Source organism: Alosa pseudoharengus, unplaced genomic scaffold (genome assembly GCF_046254945.1).
Source record: "Alosa pseudoharengus isolate Yale_2024_CS ecotype anadromous, Long Island Sound unplaced genomic scaffold, YU_APseudo_1.1 YU_APseudo_1.1_scf_14, whole genome shotgun sequence".
NCBI lineage: Eukaryota > Metazoa > Chordata > Actinopteri > Clupeiformes > Clupeidae > Alosa > Alosa pseudoharengus.
In genome coordinates this window covers 26,455,637-26,475,405 of record NW_027468609.1, presented here as the reverse complement: position 1 = coordinate 26,475,405, position 19,769 = coordinate 26,455,637, and the positions used below count along the sequence as shown (strand labels likewise).

Below are 19,769 nucleotides of genomic sequence, written 5' to 3'. Positions count from 1 at the left end.
TAGAAATAGGTCATGGGTAGAGGTTTACTCACTGCAAGGGCGGATGTCACACAGGTCAACTCTGACATGGGGGTCCAGTGTAAAGCACCATGGCGCCTCCATCTGGCCACCGGGGTTCCTGCAGAAGTTGTGGCCGCCCCTGAGCTCTGGGTACTCTATAGGGGTCAGGTGGTGGCTGTGCGGGTACTGGCTGCTCCATGGCTGGCACTGGTGGCCTGACCGGGTGAAGCTGACCGTGCCCCTGTAGTTGGGTCCGGTGCCGTTGTAGCAGCTGTGGTCTGAGGGAGAAACTTTCAGAGTTAGTAAATTAATGACTGTGTGTTGGTTTGAAGCAGGGTAGGGCCACTAGGGGGCCCTCTTCACACACCAGTGAAATGGCCTCTACATCTACTATAGAACTGGTGTCTAGACATCATCAGAGACAGCATGACAGATGTTTCTTTGAAGGTATTTTCAGTAAAGTAATTTTTATCACACTAAAGATTAAAGAATACATTAAAAAGCCTATCTTATAAAGCCTGTCCTTTGGCAATGCCATTCCACATAACCACAGTAGAGAGAGACAGATAATTGTCTGAATTCTTTTGTTAAAAACAACTCCTGTTAAAGCATGTAATCTTCACACTTAGCCTAGTAGTACATGTTAAAATATGATTCTGTGTCACGCTTGACAGATATGAGTAATCTTGACTCCCACCCAGCACAGAAGTCTGTGGTTTGTCTGGTATCACTCTGTGTACATGTTCCCAGTTGGCGCCATACCAACCCATCCACCCTGCCAACCCTCTTTTTGGCACAGTCTCTGGATACCACCTACATGTTCCCAGACAGAATGCACCCATCCATCCCTCCCCACCCTTTTTTGGGATAATCATCCCTGTACTCCATCTCTAGTAGCCTACATACCACCCTCCCCGACATTCCGCTTCGTCTCTATGCATTTGTCTACGGAATGCTCCTACATCTTCCATACCATAGCTGACTCCATCCATTTAGCATAGGACAGAGCTGGTGTTATCTCCATGTTCCCATCTTTCATCTCACCCACTCCCACTCCCTCTCCCCGACCCTTCCCCCTTGGTTTCTGGATCTCTATGTACTCTGTGCCAATGGCAGACCAAGCATATCTATCTCCAGTGGGTTCCATCTACATATTCCCAGTTGGCTTTTTCACAACCCCTCTCTTTTACCGTGACATCCAGCTTCAGGACCTAGCTTTGGAATAATCTACAACAGGGTTTTTCAACTGATAGTGCACAGCCCACTCATGGTCCATGAAAGCATTGCAGGTGGTCTCTAACCATGTGTTCATAATGTGATTTTACAGTGGCAATCAGTCACACCCCACAACAGCACCCCTGAGATTGCTCCTAGTCAAAATGGTGACTCCTGGGTTGAATCTATAGATTTTTCCTGCCCAACGCTACCCTACTAACCTTACACTACTGTGTGTGTGTGTGTGCGTGTGTTTTCCACCTACATGTACCCAGGCGGTCGGTGGGCACCCCGATGCGCATGCAGTTGGCAGCATCGGGTGAGCCGGGGTGTGGCAGCAGCTGGCAGTTGGGCAGCTCCAGCTGCATGAGCAGGTGCGGGTTGGAGCGCGCCACCGTGTACTCGAAGTTGCACAGGTCGTTCTCCAGCGCCTCGCACTCGTCACGGCACAGCTGGCGGCGGCGGGGCGCTCCACGCCCCCCCTCGTCGCACAGCGGGAACACCTGGTGGCAGAAGGAGGGGATGGCGAACTGGGAGCACTGGTCCGAGAGCTGCGTGGATGTGCCGATCATGGTGAAGGCAGCTGCAGCACACAGCGTGTGTGTGTGTGTGTGTGAGAGAGAGGGGGGGGGGGGGGTGAGAGAGATGGAGGGATATGAGAGAGAAAAACAGAGAGACAGACAGAAAGAAGTAGAGGAAAAAGAAAAAGATGAACATAAGAGAGAAAAAATAAGAGAGGTTGAAATATTAATACTTTTCAACAATTAACAACAATTAACAATTTTTTGTATAACACAATCATTAGTCAAATAGTCATTAGAATACACTCACAAGTACACCCATGAATACATTTCCTTAACAACTTCAAATATTTAGCTGACTGCAAGCCAGTCGAAGAAAAGACTTGACAAACACAAGCCTTTTCTATTTAGGGCCTTTTCCCATCCAAAGGTAGAAAGGACAACGCAGTCTCCTCTATAGTGTAATTAAATATCTATAACGATAATATAATTGAGTGAACTCAATTTCCTGAGGGAGATTGGGCCAAATATGACATCAACAACGGAAAAAAGAAAGAGACTCCTGACTGACAGTCTGTCCAAAATAATGTTTTCTGACAACCATTATGGTTCACTTTTGTCTGAGCTCCTATGATGAGATTATACTGCTTAAACATTGTGTTTCTGCCCTATTCCTGTGCTTTCAAGTTGCATTTAGTAATTCAATCCCAACTTGGCCCACAACTAGCAAAGGAAAAACATGCAAATGACGCTTGGCCCTCGAGCGATACTGATATGTGGAAAAAATCTTCTGCCAAATCTATTAGATACATTACATATTTTTTAAATGAACGGCATCTAATTCTTTACAGTGCTTAAGTAAATAATAACTCCCTCATGTTCTCCTGGGCAGTTTTTTTTAAACAATTCCGAAAGCAACGACAGCACGGAGAGTGACTTGGATAGAGTGTTTCTGTAGCATCGCTGACTGTCCGTGTCCGTGAGACAGAGCTTTGTGTTAAAAAGCCGACGAGGACCGAGTGCGGAGCAGGAGCTTGTAAATGCCACAGGAGTCTGTCTGATGAGAGCATGCTGACAGGAGGTCACGGGAGGGCGGTCTGATAAAAACATCAGCCAGCCGCCAGCTCGGATTCCAGACGAAGACGACACTCTCTCACCATCACATATGGGCTTACATAAGCACACACTCCTCAACACATGTGAACCACACGAAAAGCAAACGGACACAAAATGGCTGCGATTCGGCCACATAATAGATAACATTTTACGTGTTGTGCAATAGCAGCTAAAAGAGGGGCCAACTTTTGAACAGTGGAACAAAAAGGAAAATTTGATCCAGGAGGTATATCAATGATCATACATACACAGATAATGACCATACTACCACAAACATGAAATGAAAAACAACAAATGGGTTTAGAAAATCCAGGACAACCTTGTCTCTAAAAAAAGTCAACAAACAGTCACATTATTCTCACAGACAGAAGACGATTAATGGATACAATCTGGTGATCACATGGTGCGACATCACTCCTCGGCAATAACCGTGTTTAATAAACATGTGGTGCACCATGTGTGGTTCTGTCACTCACCGGTGATGCGGTTCTCACTCTCACCCTGCATCTGAAGGGACTCCACGTAGATGCTGCGGTTGCCGATGAAGCGGGCACAGGCGATGCCACGGTACGGCTGGCAAAAGCCCTTCTCCTGGTTCCTGTCAAAACACAAATAAAGCCATAAATCTTCCAAAGGTAAATATGTTTTTTTTACAAATTTGTTTTTAAACAAAGCTTGGAACCAAAGTCGGTGATTCCTTCTACTAGCACACAGTACACTGATAACAGATGGCTAGAGATTACAGAGAGCACAGTGAGAGATTACAGCGAAGCACAGAATCAGAGAGGAACATCCTTAGTCTGCTGAAAGGAAAAATATTCAATAAGTTGATAAGTCAATTAAGTTGTGTAAAGTTGAGCCAACTGTACATTGAAAGACCTCACATTTGGTAATAAGTGCAAAGCATGCCCAGAAAAACAGCGACTTGAGTGTGTGTGTGTGTGTGTGTGTGTGTGTGAGTGTGAGTAAGGGGGTGTGAGAATGTCTTATATCCTCAGACAGGAGGAAATAAGACATTCCTACAATCACAGTTGTTTCCCCCAAAGACTTTAACATAAGGCTTTATCTCATCTCTCCATCTCAACCCCCCTCCAACACACCCTCTCCAGCCAGGACCATTTTCCCTGCCTGAACCTTAGATTACAAACCAAGCATTCTTTATCCACACCGGGTCCAAAGCAAAGTGAGAGAGCTGTCAGGACGCTGCCATATTCAACTACAAGACAACTCCCAGCTCGCCGCATCAAAAAAAAAGGCCCAATTCAAAGCAACTGGCTGTTCAGTGGCATCCCAGACACGATCGCCGCGGTAATGAAAACCTTCGGCCTTTTCCCCTGTCGAGGGAGAGATGGGCCGCATTCCCAATGCCTGATGGGAAAACACAAGCAACTCTGCCTGTAACTGGACACCTCCCCCAGGAGTCGGTCACAGCGTTGGCACAGGGGTGGTATTTTAATTAGACAGCTCGTTAAAAAGAGAGTGCCGCCACTGCCGTGCCCCTGACAATGCTGTCGACGTGACAAAGTGGAGAAAACATACACACGCACAGACATATATTTAGATATAGACTCACACACACACACACATACACATATGTGCACGAACACCACACACATTCCAAGTGCAGACAAGTCTCACACAATAAGGACAACACACATACACACACAGAGTATAATTAACACATGTTCCAACACTACAAATGTCACCAGGAGGTCAGTTGAGGACTGCAGCAGAGGTTTAGCTCTCAAGCACTAAACCAGACAAGATACTAGTCAAATGTTCCATCTATTAACCTTATTGTTAGCTATTCATTTTGCTGACGGTTTTATCCAAAGCGACTTGCAGGCGTCAGTTACTACAGGGCCCCGTCTCCTCAGAGAAACTCAGAGCAGAGAGTAAAGTGCTGCTGCTACTGGCTACTGCATGCTAGCTGACCTTACTACACTACACTACCACCTGCACTGTCCAAAGGAACCAAATCTGAAATGATATGGAGAGGCACAGAGACCCCTCCAGGCCAAAAAGGCACTCAAAACATGGTGAGCCAGTTATTGAGTAAGAGGCCTATTAACTCATTATCACTCACTCTGCAGTGGCATATGGCGTAGGTGCAAGGAAAAGTTGAGGTAAACATTGGACGAATGTCAAACGCAAAACGTGGGGAAACAGTTTGTTTTCCTTATAAATAGTGCTAATTGTTTATGACCGTATGCCGCAGTTGTTGGAGAATTCGAGGAAAAGTACTGTTTGTGCTGAATACAAGGCACAGTGAGTTTCCTGCATGCATTGGATTTGGTTTAGTCTGTATATTGCCTCTGCAGAATAAAATGTAAATTTTAATATGCTACTAAAGGTCACTTATCTGTAGGTTTATTCAGAATATGTCTATAAAGTGTCTTTGTAGGGATACAATGTCCATGAAAAAAAACAGATTTTAAGTGAGTAGCCTCATGGCCTTCAGCTTGAGCAGGAGGCTTTCCCTTGTCTGCCTTCCACCAGAGGCCAACATGAAGAGGTATGAGCAGGGCTATAATTTACGTCCACACACACAACCCGAGCCCTTCACAAGAACCAGAGCTCAACACTCCCGGCCACCAGCCTGGCCGAGTCCCAGCTGACCACCAGGCCGGCCACAGGCCCTGGGAGACGAGCCTCAGTAACGTCGAGAGAGAGAGAGAGAGAGAGAGAGAGAGAGAGAGAGAGAGAGAGAGAGAGAGAGAGAGAGAGAGAGAGAGAGAGAGAGAGAGAGAGAGAGAGAGGAGGAGGAGGAGGGGAGACCACACGGATTCAATACCATGTCTCAAGATGACCGTCTCACGCTTCCCACACAAAGTCTATCCACATCTGACATTCTGATGTTGGAATTTTGAAAGAAATTCATTTCATTTGGAAATAGCTTCTGTGAACACTTTTGGAGAGCACATTTTAGCATTATACACAGTTGTATAAGTGGCGTAATTTATTTTTATGACTATTTCATAATTGCGTATGAATAAGGAACATTATAAAAACTGTGAGCAGGGCACTGAAAGCGAGCGGACAAAATGGTGGAGCGATGAGGTCAGTGTGGACTGAGGTTTGCGGGCTGGAATCTCCTGAGGAAGAGAAATAGTTTCGCCGTACCTTCGGAGAGCCTGTGTGTACGCTCCCCTCTAAGACGGCCTTGTTGCACTCTAAAACCACAGTCAAATACCAAGTGAGGACATCCGGAAAAGGCCGAGGAGGAAATTGTGTGTGCTAGATCGCTATCTCAACTGATACCAGCACACTAGGGATGAAAAGGCACATTTTGACAAATCAGCAGGACACGGTGTGACAGGGTTGTTTACAGTATCAGGAAATAGATTGTCCTCGTTCATGTATACTACATCCATATGTAGTGTTTGTTTATAATTATTGCTGATTTGTATTTCATAGCGTATACAGTAATTATTATTCTTGCATAGTTTTTCTTTTGTGGCTATCACTATTTGCACTGCCTCCATCAACAAATACTCCATCATAGTGACCGGTCTTTGTAGTGACTCTGTTGGATAGACTATCTCTTCACTATTGTATATATTTTCATCATTCTTGTGTGTTTTGTTGTTTTGTGCACGTCTAAATTTACCTCGGGATCAATAAAGAATGTATCTTTCTCTCTCTATCTCTATCTTTGTGTAGATACCTTACAGTGTGTCTGTAGAGGAGTTCATGGTATGACAGTTTCCCTTCTCAGTTATATAGACCACCAGAGCTAATATATCACAGACACGCTCCAAGGTCTTTGTATGAACTGTATGCATGTGTTTGTGGGTAGACACATGTTCTGTTAAAAAGAAAAGCATGGGCTGTTTTGTCTCAACATCCTGCCTGGTTTATGTTCAAGATGAACACCTCAAAGAAAAAAAAAAGGAATCAAAAAAAGGTTAAACATATAACTCCCCAAACTTCCTAACCTTGGCAGAGAGAAGGGCTGAGCGACCTTCCCATTGACTTGAAGCAGTGGGGTAGCGCACATCAAACGAGACGTGCCCCACAGTTCTCTCGATGTGACAGGAAATGAAAGTGTCGATTTGAACCAAGATTAGGTGTGGACAGAAACAAAGAGAGGGGGTGGGCGAGGGAGGGAGAGAAAAGACAGAGGGAGAGAAAGAGAGATGCCAATAAGCAGGGACACTTTCTGACATGGTAGGTGAAGGTGTGCGCGTGTGTGTAAGAGAGTGCACACGTGTGTGTGTGTGTGTGTGTGTGTGTGTGTGTGTGTGTGTGTGTGTGTGTGTGAAGAAGGTGAGGGGTACGTCTCCTCTTTTTTTGCTCTCTGTGCATATTAAATGACCTGATCAGAACCATTCTGGGTCTGGAGAACTCCGGCTGGGTCTAAACTCTGTTCAGCTGTGTGGTGTGAGCCGCAGGCTGTTCTTCTAATCAGGCACAGTGCAAGTTCCATGCTTTCCTCGTAAGGAACCTTTTTTTTTAAGGAGGTAAGGGGTGGTTCTTAGAATCTTTTAAAGAAAATGTCCACAAGGGTCCACATTTGCACTGCATGTTCGAAAATATTATGATAACTCCGCCGTTCCCTTTTCGATTCCAATTCCCCGCACCACGACTCTTGTGAATGGATACAGTGTGGAGAATTGTAGCATAACTGCTCTGGAAAGGAATTTTTCACTATTCATTTCTCATTCTCTTCAAGCCCCAACGTGGCTCCCTGCCAGCTGAACTGTCAATGCCCAAAAGCCTCCAGTCCTTCCAGCATCAGTATCACATATGGTTACAATTTCGCTGCAGTTTTGAATTGACTGCAGGGATTTTTTCCTTCTTCCCAGATCATATTTGAAGACTTTAGGGTTTGAACAAGAATTAGATTTATTTTCTACTTCCTCTTGGCTCCAGAAACCCCCAAAAAGGCTTCAATGTATATAATGCATATAAATGAAATTCAATAATGGTAAAGTTTAATGTGATGGTATATGCCATTCATCTTAAACTCTCCCTTTCTTTTAGTTTTGGTTTTTGGACAGTGTGAAAGGTCTACAAACAGTGAGGACATACAATTGCTAGAGCCACCATAATTTGAACAATTACAGTTATACTCTCATTAGAAGCTTGGAGTGTGCTCTAAGAAATAAACTTCCCATTGCAGTTAATCACAATTTACCGCCAACTTCCACCCCCCCTTGATTAACCAGCATTACGTGTGGATGTGAATTTGTGATTAGCCGTTTGGTAACAATTTATGTTTTGTCTCACAGGGTTCAATAATTTTGTACAATAAATTAAACAAATAAATAAATAAAGTGGCTCAAAATTAAACATGTTTTAGGCAGATCTCCCAGACGAAAACTTCAAGTCTACTCACTCTCTCTGTCAGCTATGCCTTAATGTGGCCCTGACATGCCAAATAGTCTCTGAGCTTGCGATGCTACGCTGCTTAAACCACTGATTATCCTTCCCATTGCATAGAGTATGCAGTCTGTGGCCTATATTTTTGTAATGGAGGTCTGGGATTGGGCTGCTTCAAAGCCTGGAGAGACAGTGCGGTTTCGGAGCGGCACAAAAGGCACAGATTCTTGTGACATCCAAACAGCCTTTGTTCTGCTGCCTGTTTTCATGAATATAATCATGGTCTCGGCTAATTCTGTACAGAACACAAAAAGAAAACTGGCTTTACATGGTGTTTGTGTAATATGAGTTAGATTATATACAGTCAATTTTTGACACCTCTTACTGCATGTAAGCATGTGTTTACTTTAAAACATATATAACTTAACCATCACATTGACATATTTGAGCCTCTGAAGTCAGGAGCCAAACAATCTTTTTCAAATTCAGAATACCCAGCTGTGCACGGCCAGGGAAAACTTTTTCATCCTGACCTAAAGACTTCTCGAACAAAGGCTATTTGACATAGATCTGGCACAGACTACCCAGGAGCAGAAGAATTTAGAGATCTCAGCATAGATGTGAGTGGCCAGTGAAACAGTGGGCTATTTGTATGCCTCAGGATTCCAGGGAAGCAGGTTATGTCAAGGGGGCAAAGCGGCCCAAGGTGCACTCTACCTGCAAAGCCAAAACACTATTCTCTCGAAACAAGCAACCAAAGAGCAGTTTTTATTCCAACCATTTTCCTTCATGACACCCCCCTCTTTATTTGCTTTCTTCAAGGTTTGAGCAGACATTTTGTTCCAGCACAGATGTTTTGCAGTAATAGAATTACTGATGAAGATGTTGGAAACAATATGACAACATTTTTTGTCTGTTCACAAAAAAAGAGAGAGAGGGGGAAATGACAGAGAAAACATCTGTGCATTCAATTTTAGAAGGTCCCCATTGAACAAACTGTCAACCGTATAGTAAGGCTTTGACATTTTGCAGATGGATTTGTTCCATTAAAATTTGTTGTTGAGCAAACACAACACAGGTCCCCTTCCCTCAAGCTCTGTGTTGGTTGAGTATGTTGAGCAACACAACATGGTAAAATGCACCCCAAAATATTCAGATAAGCCTTAATTAGATCACGAGTAGCCTGTCCAAAAGATTTATGATATGTGCTGCAGTATAGCCCCAAACCAAACACGCACTCACACCAAACGGTCCATCTATGCACACCCTGAAAGTGGTTTCAGTTTCAACCGCGAACGTGTAAATAAGAATATTTCTGACAAGCTATAGATCTTTGTGCCAAGGGTTTTTGGGGGAGGGTGGGGGCCATATTGTAAAAGTTCCCAGTCTTTGAGAGCTTGGTGAGATATTTCCTCCTCAGAGCTTTTTAACGCTCTCAGCCAAAGGGAGAGCGCAAGGGGGAGAGACCAGTTAAAGTCTGCACTAACAAGCTAGGCTAATTGCTGGGAAGCTCAATAAAGATCACAGGGCCTTGGCAAGGTGGGTAGAAAAGTTCACATTAAAAGGAAAAAAAAAATTGCGGAGGGGTGGCTTTTCTGAAGGAATCATGAGCAAAAAAAGTACACTTAAAACAGTGCTTGCTCTTCTGAGGGAAATTAAACGTGCTTACAAAAACAAGTGTGACAACAACATCATTCTACACATGGGCGAGTTGACAGATAAAATGACTTGGCTTCCAAAACGATGCACTTAAATCAGAGGTCGCATGGGAGAGATTTGGCATACGGCACGTATACTAAAGGAAGTCAGGGACGGTAGTCTGGCATCCCACTTGGGCTGTAATTAACGGCTGAAAACACCAGTGAAGAAGTGAAGGCACAATTCAGATTAGGTTCTTAGCTTATATATAACCTCCACCAGGGTAGAAGTTTATGATTGATGGTCTACTCCTCTTTTTATGGAGTGCTCTGAAATTACAAGTTTTGTGTTTCATAAGATTAGCCACTAGATGGCGATCATTAACTCATAACAGCACTGGGATGCCAAATGTTCAGATCAATGATGGGGGCTTTTTGTTTTGGGAGAGATGGGATTCATGGACAACTCAGGAGGAGAAAGATCACTGTTTATAAGCACTGTACTGTGTTGTATATCTGAAACTCTTGTCCATATCACGCTCTCCCTTTCATGTGTGCACACCAATGACGGTAGAAAACATAGACAGCATGGCGTTACGCACTTATTCTAAATAAAATAAACCATAATTTGGCCAAATTAACTAAATTGGAGCCAGAACATGCATGGTAAACAGAATTCCACCCAGAATTCACCATAGTTGGTTGAATCTTTTAACTAAGCGCAGACTTTCCATTGTTTTTTACAGTCATGGGCACACACACACAAAAGGACAGTCACTCAGAGTAAAAGAACTACGGCAAAGACACTGATAGACAGATAAAAGACCCAAAAAAGCCATTCAAATATACAAAAGCATTCCTCAAAGCAAGGAATTTATGACAGCAGGCCTAATCCCAGAGTGACCTGGCCGTCTAAGGACTCCGGTCGCCCAGGGGGACTGACGTCATGGAAACCCCACTATCAGGGGGCCATCAGTCACCCTCTCAGACGGTCCCTAACACTGGCCAACCTCGGGCCTCTCGGGCCTTATCGCCGGGGGTGAGGGAAGGGCTGGCCCAGCGCTGGACGGCGCCCTCTGGCCGCACCAATGCAGGACACCGTGTGACCACTGGCTGTCTGGGACTTCTTCAGAGAAGCACATGCACTCACACACACACACACACACACACACACACACACACACACACTTCACAGTAAATCTCACTGCATCTTCCTCACAGACTGCTTCAGATACCAATATCGTTCCAGTTTCCTAAGCTCATGAAATCCACATAAAAGCACAAAGCTTTTACTTTTACTATTCTGTTACGAACTGGCCGTGAAAAAAAAAAACAGACAGACTGATCCTGACTCCTTTGGGCTCCATCCTCGAGTGGAACTTGAGACATCCCTCCACAAACTGGAAAACGATTTGAAAATGAACCAAGGCGCAGGAATCGCATCGGGGCCGTTTCAAGCTTCAGGCAGGGAGGCGCTATTAAATCACTGTGGGTTCCACCATCCGCAAACCCCAACGAGCTGCACTGCGCAACGCCAGCACTTAGCAAGAAACCTCCAGATAATGATTTGTGTGTCCAAAGTCTATAAAAAGGCCCTTCACAAAAATCTCTCTCGCTCTCTCCCTCTCTTTCTCTCTTATAATATCAGTCTGCTCCCTCTCTTTATCACCATCCAAGAAGGCTGGGTGGCTAGTCAGTCTGAACGCCCCTGTCAGACATGGCAGTATTTATTTTGACTTGGGGGAAGGAACAATTACAGACCCCGCCTCGCGCTGTCGTTCCTAAACTGGGGGTGACTGCCAGCAGCTCTCCGGGGCTGTGCTGGGAAATTAGGCAAAAAGAAACAAAAAAGAGAGAAAAAAAAAAGCCCCAAGCCTGTGCCAGAATGGGGCTTTTGTTCCCAGGCAAATCAAAACAACGTAGACAGGCCTACCCTACTGGGGGGCTGCACCTACAGAGGTCCTTGTCCCCATGTTGGTGCCCCCGCTCCTTCCATCCTTTTCTCTCTCTGAGCATCTCTCTCGCTCTCTTTCCCCCTTCACCATCTCTACATCACTCTCTCTCGGTCTCTCTCTTTCTCTATCTCTCTCTCTCTTTCCTCTGTTAAGATTTCCATGGCCAAGAGCAACAAGTATTCAGCAGTAGCAGAATGGTTGAGAGAGCAGGAGAAAGAAGAGTGGCCCATCAGCTTATTTCCTCACAGACAAGAGGAGCCGAGGAGAAAGAGGGGATTTGGGAGTTGGAGCGAGAGGATGAGACTGCATGTTAAGCAACCCTGAGAGGCACTAAGGGTGAGAGAAAAACAAAACAAAGACAAAGACAAAGCTTAAGAAGAGATTATCAAAGAGACAAGGAGAACCTTTACCCCTAAAGCAGTTTAACATTCTAAAATCTTTACCCCAATGCAGGTTAACATCCTAAAATCTTTGGTATTTTCCTTTCTGTTTGGCCAAAGACAAAGCTTACGAAGAGATTATCAAAGAGACGAGGAGATCCTTTACCCCAGTGCAGTTTAACATCCTAAAATGTTTGGTATTTTCCTTTCTGTTGGTTTCCAAAGTAATGTCTTAATGTTTGTCGTCATTAAGTAATTATAGGCCTTGAACTCTCTCAATTGGCTGTGTTGTGAATGTTCTGGCACATCTATAAACAACTTTATACTTTACTTTTATCTGTGCTAACCTTGAGCTAAGCTCACATGTGTAAATTGACGAGGCTTTAAGCCAGTTAAGTTGTTGCAGATGACGCACTGATAAACCAATAACGTCACCTACAGGAAAAGAGCAATGAATCAGCATTCCTTTAGACTGTCTGGATCTCTGACTAAACAGCTAGAACCAGCTGTTCAGATCCCCTAAGGAGAAATCCATTCAGCTTCATCATGACATGATGAAGACACCCATTCTCCTCTTCCTCTGTGCTGACCATGCCAGAGGAAGAAGAAAGCGGCGGCGGCCATGGATCGCTCACTACGGGAGGGTAGTGGCAGGGTGCAGTGGCACGATTCGTCAAGGAAGACCAGAAGAGAAAGAATGAAAGAATGAAAGAAAGAAAGAAAGAAAGAAAGAAAGAAAGAAAGAAAGGAGAGTAAGCTGTTATATAACAAAATAAATAAAAAATAAATGTCTTACGGGTCATTTGTGCCAGGTGTTGGAGACTGTCCTGTAAAAGAAAATAGAGACTGTGAGTATTTCTGTACCAACCACCGAATAACTGCCATGATGTCACACAGTCTTCAATATCCTATTCATTTATCAACACTAAGAATATTGTTCACATTAACCTTTCATGACCTGCCATCATATGACAGCAATTGGATGACAGCACAATGTCAACACATCCAGAAGACAGAGCATTTCATAGATTCAAGTGTGCTTTCTATATAAAAATAAAAAACTCTTCTGAAAAGGCTGACTTGCCTCATGTTCCATTCCACAGCCTAAAAGCTCATTACCTTGCATATGCTTTTCGCATTAATCGCGCCGCAGTACCGATCGTTACAAGATGTGCGCTTCATTTGAGACAAGATGACAAACGGCTCATGTCAAAGGGCCCGACCCTGACTTCGCCGAGAGACTGAATATTATCTCCCCTTCACAGGATCAAACTCGATGGCAAACGAAACCTTCCATCAGGATCCTTAAGAGTGGCCTACTACTATTACATCAAGATGACTTTTCAGGCGGGGGGGAAAACGAAACGCACCATGCCTTCACCGTGACATCCTACTAAACCTGTCAGACGTCCTCGATGGTCAATACGGGACTTGAGCCTCTCGGCCGTGTGCGCACAATGTTGTTTTGTTTGACTTAATTTCGTTCTCTTCCCTTTCCAGGGACCAACGTTTCTGAGAAGGAACATTGAGAAAGTTTGTAGCCTGTGCCCCTGAGTTGCGTTGCGGGAGAATGGAGAGATTTATACGGGTACCCTCCAATAAATCTAGAGGGGATGCCAGGCGAAGGTTTTTGTGCATATAGCCCCCGTGAAACAGTGTGGCTTCAGTTCCAGCAGACCGGCAAGCTCGCCACATAATAACCTCAAATAGCCGGACAGGAAAGAAAATATGAGGGATACGCCGTCGGTTTTTTTTTTTTTTTTTAACAGCACACTGAGAATAAATGGATTGTGCCCATGAACGTGATGGGCAGAAAAAGAGTGTTTCTCCACAAATGAAATAGCTGTTTAAGCCACAGCAGAACAGTCTGGATAGAGAGAGAGAATGCCTGGAGTCAGTGGTCTTCTACTTGAGCCGGTTAGCTCATGTCTCCTCAGGGATAACAATAAGTGGAGGTTAATGTCCCACCACTCCAGTTTGACTAAAAATACAGCAACCAAATACTTAACTATGAAGCAAACACTATGTTTTAGAATGCACCAACAAGAAACTGAAATGAGTTTTAACCAGTAATGTCATTATTTTGGTTTTTAAGGAATGCCAAGATGTGGTTACACATAAAAATAAAGACACATCACTCATCTCATCTCAAATTTGAATCCCACAGTACTCCCAATGCCATGGATTCAATGGCTCAAAAACCCAAACAATAATAAAATGGAATCAGTCCATCTACTGAAAATCCTAATAAAGCCCAGAGAAGCACATAAAACAACTCTCCACACATTTGAGGGAAGGTCTGCTTACCGAGTCGGACGTAGAGCACTCCCGTGGCGGTGATGACCTTGAGGGTGTTGGTGGCCACACACTGGTAGTAGCCCGTGTCGGTGGTGTCCAGGTCCTGGATGCGCAGCTTGGAGCCGCTCTCGGTCTTGCGGATGGAGATGCGCCCCTGCTCCTGCACCACGGGGGCGTCGTTCTTCAGCCAGCGGATGGAAGGCCACGGCTTGCCCGCCACCTTGCAGTGGAGCGTCGCCGTCTGGCCCTGCATATGGGTGATGTTGCTCGGCTGCTCCACAAACTCCAAGAACAGGTCTGCAGGAGGGTCAGAAGGTGAGGGGGAGAGGAGGAGGTGGGGGGGGGGGGGGTCAAAGGTCAGTGCTGAGGTCACAAAGTATCAACATGACTACCATGCATTCCAAAACCCTGCTCCCATGTCAATCACACACTTGGACTTGTATGGGCCCTTCACATCTCTGAGACAAGTGGGCTAGTTTTACACAGTGTTCTAATGAACATCCTGTAGGTCCGGATTTCAGCTGACTTTGTTGGCATAATGTCTTGAAACTGCAAAAAAAAACTGATATGGTTGTGAGATGATGAATGCCAACTCTGAAGTGCACAACTACAAAACGAGGGAAGAAACTACAGCCACTGCTGACAACAGTCCACTGCTTCTGTCTGTTGGCCATAACCAGAACCAACTGCTATGAGCTCTGGCACTTCTCAGGCCAAGAGCAGCGTGCCGACTTCCTGTCTGTGTGTAGCCTATAAGCGCCTCTCCCACCCCCACCCCCTGTTCTCCTCCTCCTCCTCCTCCTCTCCCTCGCCAGCTCTCTGTCCCCTCCAGCTGTGTCTTGTTCAGACAGGGCAGGGTGGGGGTGATGGTGGTTGGGGACGGGGGGGTGAGATAAACACAGGCTGACTGGTCCGAGGTCTGGCTGCCGGGGAGCTGACCCCCGGGCGTTTGAAGGCCTAATCCCGACTGAACTGCTGAACCCCGGCAGTCGAGCAGGGCGGCCGGGTGGCGGTGGGGAAGCCAGACTCTCTCTCTTCTATCTTCTCTCTCTCTCTCTCTCTCTCTCTGCGCCTGCTGCTGCGCTACATCTGGTTGAAGTAACGGCTGGCTCGGCTTCTCTCCCTCTCCTCACCTTCCCTGGGAGAAGAGACAGCAAGCTCCCGCGCTGCTAACCCCTCGTTGGCCCGGCCTTTCTGACCCCCTCATTCCACCCCTCCCACCGCGACTCATTCTCTACACACACACGTGTGTGTGTGAGATAGCCCCGAGAGGCCTGTTGATTTTGGCTAGGAGACTCCCCTGATGCTCACCATGTTAGCCGTCAGCACGGCTTTGTTTGCGGGGTTGAGTTTCAGCAAATTGAATATTTGGGTACAGGGCCCATTACCAAGCTCAGTAGGGAAGCGCACGCACGTAAGAGAGAGAGAGAGCGAGAGAGAGAGCGCGCGAGAGAGAGAGGAGAGAGAAAGAAAGAGAGAGAGAGTGTGAGAGAGAGAGGAGAGAGAGTGCGAGAGAGAGAGTGAAAGAGAGAGGAGAGAGAGTGCGAGAGAGAGAGAGGAGAGAGAAAGAAAGAGAGAGAGAGTGTAAGAGAGAGAGGAGAGAGAGTGCGAGAGAGAGAGAGAGAGAGAGAGAGAGAGAGAAGTTTGCATTACACATACCCTCTGTCAGATCCCTAACCTTCTTCTGAAAACCATCATTAATGATGTGACAGGACTGGAACCTTCAACATACACAAGCAGTCGGAAACCCAGAAGCTTAGATTTTTATTTTGAGACTGCAGAGGCAGTGATGCAGAGGGAGTTTTGCAACAAGAAGTTTGGCAGGAGGACTTGCCAGACTGATTCAGTGGCAAAATGTGGCCAAAAAGTCACTCAGTAAAACATGAAGATAATAGTAATTTCAGCCCCTAAATATATATATCTACTGTAATTTGGGGAATTTTTTGAAAACGGTTTATTGTTTTCCTGATGTTTCACTGCTGCAAATGCAAAATAACATCCTGTGAAGAAAATTATCTTTAAAGAAAAAAAAAAAACTTTTTGGCATGAAAGGAAATAACCTCAATATGCCCACGTTGGGAAGCAAGTTCACAGCACTCTGTGTGTGTGTGTGTGTGTGTGTGTGTGTTTGTTTCTGGAGCAGGGTCACCTCTGTAACCTTTCCCTGTTGCTCACAAGGAAGTGTGACATGGCACCTTGGCCAAGGTGAGGAATGCAACAACACAAGGTGACCACGGGGAAAGTGTGTGTGTGTGTGTGTGTGTGTGTGTGTGTGTGTGTGTGTGTGTGTGTGTGTGTGAGTGAGTGAGTGAGTGAGAGAGAGAGTGTGTGTGTGTGAGTGAGTGAGTGAGTGAGTGAGAGGGGAGAGAAGGGAAGAGAGGGAGTATGTACATGTGTGTTTGAGAGAGAGAGAGAGAGAGAGAGAGAGAGAGAGAGAGAGAGAGAGAGAAACAGACAGAGAGGAGAGAAAAGGAAAGAGAGAAAGTGAGTGTGTAAGTGAGAGATAGAGGGAGGAAGGAGGTGAGGTGGGGTCTGAGAAAGAGAGAAAGTGAGTGTGTAGTTGTGTGTAAGTGAGAGATAGAGGGAGGAAGGAGGTGAGGTGGGGTCTGAGAAAGAGAGAAAGTGAGTGTGTAGTTGTGTGTAAGTGAGAGATAGAGGGAGGAAGGAGGTGAGGTGGGGTCTGAGAGAGAGAGAAAGCAACAGACAGAGAGAGGGGGGAAAAGGTGGAGGGGAGAGAAAGGGAGAAACAGACAGAGAGGGGGGAGGAGAAGAGAGGAGTGGTTAGGGTCCTGGACAGTCTCTCGACCCTAGGGTGGCGGGCGGCGTGAGCTCATGGCTTCTGACTGGCCAGACCCAGACGGGTCCCAAACAAACACACTGCCCTCAGATAGCCCACTGAAGGGAGCCAAGTCCTATCAGCCAGGCATGCAGTCCAACGTGGCTGGGTCAGATGTGGACTGCTCCACTTAATTTTCCCTCCCTCAGTTTCATGTCCAACCTTGCTTTTTTCAGAGCTGTAAGCTGTTTGGGGGGGCATATTTTTGGAAGTGCAGGCCAAATGCGTGCATGTGGTTCGAACAGTGGTTCCATATTTTAACTGAATTAGATTGTGACATGTAGTAGAAACAGCCTTTGGAGCTGATTTTGTGCTCAAGGCTTTTTTCTAACTCCATGTATTGTGTAAAAGCCATCCATGTGCTGTGTAACCCCCCACCCCCCCACACACACACCCAAACGTTTTTTTTTTAAGTCCTATTTATCTATTCCAGGTTTAAATTGCATGGGAAGACCAGATCCACTGTGTAGGAAACTGTATTCCCATATTTCATTTCCCATACATTGTTTCCATATGAATCAATGGACATATAATACATTTGCCACTGATGCGATAAGCTTTCACTCTCACAAGAACATCTCGTAAAGAGGACAGTTCACGCATGAAAGTGGAAGAACAACAGGTCAAGGAGACAAGCCGTCGTGGGCCCTTTGAAGTATTTCACTGAGGTAAAGAGTCACTACAGGTACGATAGGGGAGCGTTGATAGGACGTGCATCACTTCAAGACAGAGCCACACACTCTGATACTGATCTGGAGTGAGAGCTAGGGGAGAGTGGGGGAGTGTTGGCTGGTGGTGTTGGCGGAGAGGGAGGGAGAGGGAGGGGGGCAGAACTATGCACCTTGGTGAAACGAGGGCAAGTTGAGTGCAAGAGGGAAAGAGAAATAAAAGACAAGGCTGTTTTGGCAACAGAGGGCCCTGCTAATGGGGAGAGAAACAAGGGAAAGAGGGAGAAGGGGCAACAGAGTAAGACAAGAAGAGAGAGAGAGAGAGAGAGAGAGAGAGAGAGAGGTGCAGAAAAACGAGTTGACCAAGCATGTGAGAAAGTAAGAAAAAAGGCTAGAGATGAAGGTGATAAAAAAGAAAGAAGGGAGAAAGACAGACAGGAGATCGAAAAAAGAAAAGAAAAAAGGAGTGAGAATGAAAATGAAAGAGAGATGCATTCTCTGTATGCGATCGAGTCTGCTGTCAGGGGCAGGTTCTCACAGGCATGGGCAAAACACTCCTCGCTGCAGCAGCAGCAACGCAACCTGGATCCCAGTGGCAGACTTCCCTGGGCACTCCATTGCCCCCTGTCCCCCCCCCCCCCGCCCGCCAAGGGGCCAGAGACTGTGTGTGGGGAATGAGGGGGACGAGAGGGCCTCTGGCGCGACCACAACAGGACTGCCCCCCCCCCTCCCCTCCTCATCAACAGCCCTAAAACCACACAGCAGGCTACAGGCACACAAACCCACTGACTCTCGACCCCGACCAAAACACAGGCTTCTCCCCCAGTGCAGTCAGAGTGGATACACACACTTTCTGTTCCATCACATTCTAGACCATTTTCAGGTCTGTTACAGCTCTGTTCACTGTCTGTTTGAGCCCCTGAGGAGTGCCCCTTGCCAAGTCAATACGATGCAACACTCTCCGTGTGGAAAGATACTACCCAGAAGGTTTAGCTTAGGTGTTTCGAGAGGGCAGGGTGAACACAACCAATGGGTTTATTTGTGTAATGACGGCACAAACCTATTTCTTTTGCACCGGACATACCAGTCGTAGGGGGCAAGCTAAGGTTAAGAGATGTAGCAGAGGGCTGGCCTTGTAATTTTGCAGCCGTGGAAGCGAGCCCAAGTCGCTACCTGGTTGCCAAGCCACAACTCGCATGCACGCTCCACGTGCTAATCGAAAGCAGCACTGCCGATTAGCAGGGCCAGGAGAGAAGGCCTGTCTGGAACAATACTCCAATTACAAGCTAATTCAGTCACTCCAGTGTCCTCCCCCCACCGTCAAACAGCAACCACACCGAGCACCAGAGGCTAAAGGCTCACTTGGTGGCCATAAGAGCAGCGATTCAAGCAAACGCCCTCGTAAACAGCATCTTCGTGAGGGGATTCGATTCAGTTAAGTTGCTCCATGCCACGGGGTTTGAGTTAAGAAGGACCAGTGCAAATAAATTTTTTTTAAAAACAGCTGCCTTCTAATGCAATTAGACTCCGCATTGAAACCGCATTAAACAACATGTCAGGGCCAACGAGACAGACCATTAAACATTATCTGGCTCTTTGCACCTCTCACCTCATCAACTGATGTCTGTTTACTGCAAACATCGGCCTGATAGAGCGTCTAGACCACAGTTCGCTGACTTGGGCCAAAATATCCAAATCACACAGGTGCTCTTAAATAAGCACAAGCTATAATCTGTATGAACATGTTTTTTCCCGTCATTAAATTTGATGTCTCTGCTTACAACAATATCTAGTGTTTTATGTCAAGACAAGAGTTTG

General features: G+C 45.9%; 1 protein-coding gene across 1 annotated transcript in view; it reads right to left on the bottom strand.

The window, feature by feature from the left end:
- The window catches only part of ror2 (receptor tyrosine kinase-like orphan receptor 2), a 71,045-nt gene that overhangs the window by 3,571 nt on the left and 47,705 nt on the right, over window positions 1-19,769 (bottom strand). Inside the window, exons 3-7 of the mRNA XM_076284383.1 lie at window positions 14,457-14,744; window positions 12,946-12,976; window positions 3,329-3,450; window positions 1,481-1,798; window positions 33-278 (exon numbers count right to left, since the gene is read on the bottom strand). Coding sequence (XP_076140498.1) covers window positions 33-278; window positions 1,481-1,798; window positions 3,329-3,450; window positions 12,946-12,976; window positions 14,457-14,744 — 1,005 coding nt within the window. The remainder of the gene's footprint in view (window positions 1-32; window positions 279-1,480; window positions 1,799-3,328; window positions 3,451-12,945; window positions 12,977-14,456; window positions 14,745-19,769) is intronic.